Source organism: Peromyscus californicus, unplaced genomic scaffold (genome assembly GCF_007827085.1).
Source record: "Peromyscus californicus insignis strain IS unplaced genomic scaffold, ASM782708v3 Scaffold_24__1_contigs__length_46423439, whole genome shotgun sequence".
NCBI lineage: Eukaryota > Metazoa > Chordata > Mammalia > Rodentia > Cricetidae > Peromyscus > Peromyscus californicus.
In genome coordinates, this window is record NW_026294535.1 from 28,835,742 (window position 1) to 28,844,488 (window position 8,747).

Here is an 8,747-nt window from a genome sequence, read left to right on the forward strand (position 1 = left end):
CCCACCCTTATGGTGAGAGTAAGACTCAGAGGTTACTTCCCCAATCAGAGGAGAGATCTCTACCTTTTATTCTGCCTTCCCAGGAAGCAGCGTCTCTGAAATATTTAAGTACAAGGATGGGGGTGGGGTCTTCCCAAAGTCAAGATTCCAGTAGGTGTTTGTAGGACACCTGCCAAGGCTTATGCATGTGATCTCGTAATACTGCTCCTGTTGCAGAGGAGGGCAAGGTCTGATCCAGAAGGAAGCCCAAGGGACTAGAGAGGTGGATGGTTCAGCAGTTAAGAGCGCCTCTTGCAGAAGACACTGGTTCAATTTCCATCTGGCTCACAACCTAAATTCCAGTACCAGGGGATCTGCTGACTTCTGATTTGTGTTCACATACATACATAGAGGGAAACACACATAAGGAAACAAAAACCTGAGAGCGTGGGGCCGGGGTGAGTGGGTGGGTGGGTGGTGAATCTGGCCATTGCCAGTGCCCTGGGGTGGGAAGTCAAGATTATACGTGGAGTGAGTCTACCCCTCTTTCCCTGCCACGACATCAAACCAGTAGCCTTGTTGTTCTGACTTACCTAATTTTCTTCAGGACGCACCATTTAGTGACTGAAAAAAGTAGGAAGCACTCTTGGGCTTTGTTCCCTGAGATGTTTACATAGGTGTCACGCCGTGGAACCGTCTACGCGCTCACCCTAGGGCCGGCTCCCCAGGCACTCTCGCCCGGGCAGCTGCGGAGAGCTGCCCCGCCAAGGAAGGGCGGGACCGTGGGGATGGCCTTTCGGCGCCCTCTGGGCGTAGGCATCTGTCGCCTGGCAGTCGCGGCGACCTCGGCGACCGCCTGGAGCCGCCAAGAGTTTCCGGAGCTCGGAGCCGGGCGCGGAAGGCCGTGGGCGGCGGGGGCGGAGCTAGGGCGCGGAGGGGGGCGTGGCGGCTGGGCGGGGCCGGGGCGCGGGGGCGTGTCCGCGGCGGGCCCGGGGAAGGCCCCCCAGTTCATGAGGCGGACGCCGGCCGCCGAGCGCCTCTCGGAGCTGGGTTTTCCCCCGCGGCGCGGGCGCCAGGAGCCGCCTTTTCCGCTGGGTGTCACTCGGGGGCGGGGAGGGTGGCCCATTGAAAAGCGCCGCGAGGGGGCCCGGCCAGTGCCCTTCAGTGAGCGCTCGCGGGAGGACGGCAGAGAGCAGCCGGCTCGCCGCTCCGGGATCTTGTGGCGCGTCAGGACGCGGCTGTCCCTGTGCCGGGACCCCGAACCGCCACCGCCACCGCCACCGCCACCGCCACCGCTCTGCCTCCTGCGACTCAGCCTCCTCTGCGCTCTCCGGGCAGGCGGCCGCGGAAGCCGCTGGAGTGAGGACGGCGCGCGGCTGCTGCTGCTGCCCCCAGCCCGGGCATCTGGAAGCCGAAAGGCCGAGCCGAGCAGCAGCAGCAGCAGCAGCAGCAGCAGCAGCAGCAGCAGTAGCAGCAGCAGCAGCAGCACCCCTTATGCCGGAAGGATGCTGGAGAGCAGCGGCTGCAAGGCGCTGAAGGAAGGAGTGCTGGAGAAGCGCAGCGACGGGCTGCTGCAGCTCTGGAAGAAGAAGTGCTGCATCCTCACCGAGGAAGGGCTGCTGCTCATCCCGCCCAAGCAGCTGCAACAGCAGCAGCAGCAACAGCAGCAGCAGCAGCAGCCCGGGCAGGGGACCGCGGAACAGTCCCAACCTAGTGGCCCCGCCGTCGCCGGCCTCGAGCCACCAGTCAAGCTCAAGGAATTGCACTTTTCCAATATGAAGACTGTGGACTGCGTGGAGCGCAAGGGCAAGTACATGTACTTCACTGTGGTGATGGCGGAGGGCAAAGAGATCGACTTTCGGTGCCCCCAGGACCAGGGCTGGAACGCGGAGATCACGTTGCAGATGGTGCAGTACAAAAACCGTCAGGCCATACTGGCGGTCAAGTCGACGCGGCAGAAGCAGCAGCACCTGGTCCAGCAGCAGCCTCCGCAGACGCAGCAGATCCAGCCCCAGCCCCAGCCCCAGTCCCAACCGCAGATCCAGCCCCAGCCGCAGATGCAGCCCCAGCCGCAGATGCAGCCCCAGCCGCAGATGCAGCCCCAACAGCTACCCAAGCCTCAGCCCCAACAGCTCCACTCCTACCCGCATCCTCATCCACACCCTCACCCTCATCCTCATCCGCACCCGCACCCTCATCCACACCAACTCCAGCACGCGCACCAGCCTCCTCCTCACTCGCAGCCGCACGGCCACCGGCTTCTCCGCAGCACCTCCAACTCTGCCTGAAGAGGGCGGCACCCCGGCCACTCAAGGTAAGGAAGGTCCTGGCAACTTGGAACACCTAGAAACCTGGCGGCATGGTTGCTGGGAAAGGGTGGAGAGCTTGTTCACCGGTTCCGCTCTCAAGGCAAAATGAAATAATCCTTTCAAGTTTCTGGAGAGGTGGCGAGAAGATGAGCAAGCTGGAGCTAGTTGAGGCCAGGCGGGGAGGGAAGGACAGGAACTCGGGCAGGGAGCGGGGCACGGTGGATGGACTAACTTCCCACCACCGCGATCGATCGCCCTTGGCCAGTGCCATAATACTCTAGTGCTACTTAATCGTGTCTCCGCACCAAGGTGTCTTTCTGGACCCTCTATCCTTTAGACTGGCCGGGAGGGAACTGGGGTCTTGATTTCTGAGTCACCCATTTCATTCCGTGTCCTTTCTTTCCAGGTTTTGAGGACTCCGGGAAGTGGGACAAATGCATTGCTGTTGTGTTTACTTGGATCAAGAACAAGTCTCCCCACCCCGTGCCAGCTCAAGTAGTTTGGACATCACCCGACTGATAACTTGCTTGCAGTTCCTCTTAGTTTTCTGCGTAATCTTCATCACCGTGCAGGAAGCGATTCTGAGTCAAGACGACTTTATTTATGAACCTTTGAAAGGATCATCTAATGTAATGGACCTTGTAGGAGCAATTTATGTACTGTAATTTTATTTTAATGTATTTTGGTTTATGATTATTTATTAGTTTTTTTATGCCTATTCTAAGACATTTCTGAATGTAGGCCACCCGCCCCCCCCCATGAAACTTTATTTTCAGAAACTTATTTCCTAGTAAGCCCTAATCTTGGAAAAGAAAAAGGGTGTTGGAGGGGGCGAACACTACAAAATTGATTCCTTCTCCTTAGGGTGTTCTCAGAAAGTCGACTCTTTCATTGTATTTGAAGAGGTTGAAATTAAATTCTGACATTACTTTTACTTGTTTAGGTCTCTTTCATAAATGTGCAGTTTCATAAAAGTACAGAAGCTTTTTTTTTAAGCTAAAGGGTCAGAATGCATAATTACAAAAATCTGATGGTCAAGATCATGCTTTTCTTATAAGAAACCAGTAGGAATGACCCTGGATTTAAAAATATTTAAATACCACCCAGCTGTGTGTGCTGCCTGGCTTGATAATATGGTAAACTAGGGGAGGGAGCTTGTAGCAACTGTGTAGGAAAGTTTGATGAATCCATATGGAGCTGAGAGCAGGGCTCCTGGGATTCAACCCTAGCACCAAAAAATGTCATTTTGATTGTAGATATTAATGCACCGATGTTTTTATTTAAAAATGTAGGAGGCACTCCACTTAACTTGAGGGTGTTTTTACCCCCATTCAGAATGCCAAGCCTTTCACCAAGAGCTCTGTGTGCTTGGCTTGGGCCATGTTGTCTTAGCCTTTTACCCTGTCTTAGACACACTGTGAAAATAATTTGTGAATATTTCAAAGGACCAGGAGTCATACTATTTTTCATCCTGAGAATAATACTGAGCAGAGAAATCATCTCTTTTCTCCTTGTTGCTCAGGAAGAAATCTGGGCCTTCCATGTTTTGGTTGGATTGCTAAATTCACAGGCAGGAAGGAAGGACTGGAGACACTCTGCGGAGGTTCTCAACCTGTGGGTTGTGACCCCCCAGGGTTGACTGGCCTTCCCACGGGTGTGTGTGTGTGACATATCAGATATCCTGCAAATCAGCTATTTACATTACAGTTACAGCTGTAGCAGAATTACAGTTATAAAGTAGCAACGAAAGGAATTTTATGGTTGGGAGGGGTCACCCCAACATGAGGAACTATATTAAAGGGTCGCAGTGCTAGGAAGGTTGAGAACCACTGGAGTCTAGAGTTGTCAGTGAGAAAACAAACTCCTGTTTTCACAGCCACTGGTTCAGGATGCTGAGGGCGTGGGGGGGGGGGAGGATGTGCTTTTAAAGGTAGAACAAACCCTCCTCTGTGTGAAATCAAAGGGATGGTCAAGATGTACAAAGACAGACAGTGGAGAAGGAGTCCCGGATGACACCAGAGTCTCTTGGGGCTGAAAACCACTTCCTAGCTGCCTGGCTGTACTAACTGGTCTCTGTTGGCCCTGACCTTTTCACAGTGTCTTGGTCAGTAGTTTTCCAGCATCCAGACTGGAATGCTGTCTTTCAGAACCGAGTTGAAAGACGATTTGGTGAGGTGAATGCTGTGATTCTGAAGTCATAATTCAACTGAAAAGTTGCAGGGGGACAGATTAGAACTTCACGCAGGAAAACCTGACTGAGTTCCCTCTTTCAGGGCTGTCTAATTTGTAGTCGTGAAAATATTCTGCCTACGGGTTAAAGCATACCGAGTATGTAGGACAGCCCCGAGAGGGCATCTTGACGCCTTTCTCAGGTTTGATTTGGCTTCCTTGGAGCTAATTCTGTGTTTCTGATAGAATGCCCCCAGGATGTACTATAGTTATACATGCAGAGCATATAACCCCGGTTAACCCACAGCTCTTTCCAGCTGCAGCTTTTCACTTCGAAATTGATGTATTATCAGGATAGCAAAGCCCATCCCAAATGAGTTGAAAACTAAGATGAATTGTAGCTTTTTAAAAGACACATCTATTGTTGGATTACATATAGAACTGGGTCATCTCATTGAAAAGCCCAAACCAGGAAAACATGCCCAGGCTGTCCTGGTTGCTAGAATATTTTCTTTCTTACAATAGCCATGGCTCTTGATAGGATCCACAGACCTGTGGCCTCTTGTCTTTTCGTAGCCTTGATTCTGCAACCACATGTTAAATGGACCCTCCCCAGAGGTTTCTCTTGACATTAAACTGTGAAATCTCAGAGATTGGAAAAATAAGTTTCTTTAAATGATTTTTGTTTGGTTTGGTTTTGTGTTTCAAGACAGGGTTTCTCTGTGTAGCCCTGGCTGTCCTGGAACTTGCTCTGTAGACCAGGCTGGCCTCAAACTTATAGAGAGCCATCTGCCTCTGCCTCCTGAGTGCTGGGACTAAAGGCGTGTGCCACCACACCTGGCTTCTTTAAAGTTGTTTTAATACTCTGAAATTAGTACTTTTTTTTTCCAGGGAGGGGGGCACTACCAATCATGCTCAACAAAACAAAATACAAATGTACTTGATGGCAGTCTACCCGTAAGAAAATGATATAGACCACCTAAGACCCTGGGAAACCTGCCTGGCAAGGGAAGGGGTTTCATCATGGAAAAGGTTGAAAATAGTTTTACCCCAAGAAAGACAAAGGGGCAGACAGGTCCAATTTAAAAAAAAAAAAAAATCCACCCTAGAAACAAACATGAAACATAAAAAAAATGAAAAATGAAAAGGGGTGTCCCATCTGGAAACTGAACTTTTGTCCTTGGATTTGTGTTGGCAGCCAACCTCCCCCACACACAGTCGGCTCAACAACTCAAATGAAAGAAGGAAGGATGCATGAAAAAGCCTCAGCACCCAGGAGGTGGTCTCTCTCCCTTCGCTGAGTGTTTCCTTTATTCCTTGTCCATGTTTCCTGAGACATCAGGGGACAGATTGGGTGCCATGACCTTCCTTGGTTTTCCTTTCTCAGTAGAAATTCATTTGGAGCTGCTGTGTCCTGAGGTCAGAGAATAAATGTGTGTGAGGTCCTTTCAGGACACCTGGCTTTATCAAACAAGCAAGGATTCCCTAATCCTGGATGAATCAAACCAACTTTCTCATTTCAACTCATGTATGTTTTTTTTCCAGTGATGGTTAAAAAGAAAGCAGCGCTCGTAGTAAAGGAGTTTCCTCTGAATGTAAACAATGCCAGCAAGTCTGGCTGAAGCTGAAAGGCCTGTCTGGGTTAGCTCTTCTCTCTGTCTCTCTGTCTTTCTGTGTCTCTGTCTCTGTCTCTGTCTCTGTCTCTCTCTCTAATTCTCTTAAATTTTAATTTTAAATCTGATGCAGAGTAAGTACGGTTAGCCTGTGAGTTCAAATGTGTCATTTGTTTCTGTCCCCAGGGAAGGGGATGTGATGTATTTGGGTGAAGATGTTAACATATCATATTTAGGGCAGGGTTGGAAGTGTCTGAGATTTGAATGGACGTAGAGTGGTTCCACAGGTGACTGTGCTGTGTGGGATGAAGAGCGGTCTGTGATCAGTCTGTGAGCCTTTGTTTATTTCTTTTTGAGTAACTGTCAAACTACTTGGGTTTCGCTCAATGAATACATACCCTCAGCAGCATAAATTTTAAGTGGAGAAATTATAGATCTAGATCCAGTGGTTCTTTTTTTTTTTTTTTCTTCAAGACAGGGTTTCTCTGTGTAGTTTTGGTGCCTGTCCTGGATCTCGCTCTGTAGACCAGGCTGGCCTCGAACTCACAGAGATCCTCCTGGCTCTGCCTCCCGAGTGCTGGGATTAAAGGGGTGCACCACCATAGCCTGGCAGATCAGTGGTTCTTAATCCAATGACCTTTTTACAAGAGTTGCCTAAAACCACTGGAAAACACAGATACTTACATTACAATTCATAAAAGTAGCAAAATTGCATTTATGAAGTAGGAATGAAAATAATTATGTGGTTGGGGGTCACCACAGCATGAGGAACTGTGTTAAAGGGTCACAGCAGCGGGAAGGTTGAGAACCACTGATCTAGATATTAAGAGGGAGACTCACATGGCCCAGGCTGGCCCCACACTTGCTATGTACCTGATGATGACCTTGAACTTCTGGACTTTTAGTTTTCACTTCCGGGGTGCTGGGATCACAGGTGTGCACCATCCCATTTAGTCGATTCAATGTCGGAGAGCTCACACAGAGCCCTTGTACATGCTAGGCAAGCACTTTCCCAACTGAGCCGCATCCACGGCTCCCATTTTTAAATTCTTGACCTAGTTTTGAAAAGTGACTTTTTTTTCTTTCCCCGTCTGCAGTTTGAATAAGCAACCAATGTATTAGCTTGGGTGCCAAAGAGATCTGTGACTCCGTCAGCAGGCTATTCACCAAAGAGAAAAGAGGGCATTCTTGGGCCTAGGAGTGTAAGTGTAGTGAGAGAATATTGGACTGGCGTATATAAAGCCCTGGGATTGATCATTCTAAAAGGAATTCTTCTTCAATGGAGGAAAGAGCTCATCTTTAGACACATCCTCCTTTGTGTTCAGAAGCTGACCGGCTAGCGGCTGGCTAGGCAGTGGGAAGCAGGTTGAGACAAGGTTTCTCTGTGTAGTTTTGGTGCCTGTCCTGGATCTCACTCTGTAGCCCAGGCTGGCCTCGAACTCACAGAGATCCACCTGGTTCTGCCTTCCGAGTGCTGGGATTAAAGGCGTGCGCCACCACCGCCCCCCCCCCCCTTTTTTTCAAGATTACTCTACTGATGGTTACCTTTCTGTGGTCAGCCTTGTAACTCCAGTTTTCAGAATATGGAAGGACCAGCTTCCCTAGAGCAAGCACCACCCTGTTGCACCAAGGGCTTTACAGGCTACTGCGTTGTGAACCCAAGAGCATGGTCAGACTTTGTGTGAATGTGTAGAGAGGAGTTATTTTTCACGCTTTGCAAATGCACTCCCTTTCAAATAAAGTATTTTGAGACAACTTGCTCATGTGTCTTGGAGGCCTTAATGACTGGCATGCACGCTGAACTCCTGTGTGACAGAGGTTCTGAAGAGCTTGGCTTAAAAAGGCTAGGACCATTCTCAGATGAAAGGGGTATTTTTGAGGTTAAGATTAGACATTTTTTTTTTAAAGATTAAGAACTTTGAATCTAGAAATTCGCTCATCTTTTGGTGAAATAATTAGCTTCCCCAATGCTAATTATGTTTGGGGGCTTCACCCTGGGTTCGTTAGCCCACTTCAGTTCCTGCGGGTGAGTTCTTTCTCAATAAACTATATTTCTCCTTCTAAAGAGGAGGAGGAGGAATGGAGGAAAATGCTAATGGATTTGAGCTGACTTATCTTTCCCCCAGAAGTTGAGAAATAGTGCCGAGGGAATTATCTCTAAAGCAATTTTTGTCTTGATCCTTAAGTTTCTAGGAAGAATAAAGCTTTGACTAGGGAGTCATCCTTCAAATAGGCACCTTCAAAGCTTCCGGTTTAGAGTTGAGAGCCGTAGGCCTCCAATCTCCATTGGCATCTAAATGCTTTTAAATACCAAAACACTTTAAAGTAGATCTTTGAAGGCATTTTTAAAATCCTATAGCATAGTGTTAACATGGGCAGCTTTTTCTACCATGGTTTTCCTAAGAAGGTACATTAATGATATAGCGAAGGAACTTCAAGGCTACTTGAAATAGATGTATACAGGTATCAAACGGGGTTGGGAAAAGCCAGGACCGGGAAGTCATGGATCCAGCCTTAGTCCCACCATTTACCTACTATATTGATCTGGACTTAGTTAACCAAATCTTTTGTGAAATGGACTTAATAAAGTGCTTACCTTAGAGTTACAGAGATTGTTTGTGTACAAAGTGCTTAGATGGCCTAGCATTTCTACAAAAGGGAGTTTCCTGTATTTCAG

The 8,747-nt window shown here is 48.9% G+C and overlaps 1 protein-coding gene across 1 annotated transcript; it reads left to right on the forward strand.

Moving 5' to 3' along the window:
- The first annotated feature begins 967 nt into the window (after positions 1–967).
- On the forward strand, positions 968–3,222 carry Phlda1 (pleckstrin homology like domain family A member 1). Its single transcript, XM_052753361.1, has 2 exons — positions 968–2,293; positions 2,695–3,222. Exon 1 carries the CDS (start codon positions 990–992, stop codon positions 2,265–2,267), a length of 1,278 nt encoding a protein of 425 aa, XP_052609321.1. The 5' UTR covers positions 968–989; the 3' UTR covers positions 2,268–2,293; positions 2,695–3,222.
- Positions 3,223–8,747: the final 5,525 nt, after the last annotated feature.

Bases quoted from the DNA above. Each gene is read 5' to 3' on its own strand.
- Phlda1 (XM_052753361.1), top strand. From the start codon at position 990: ATGAGGCGGACGCCGGCCGCCGAGCGCCTCTCGGAGCTGGGTTTTCCC.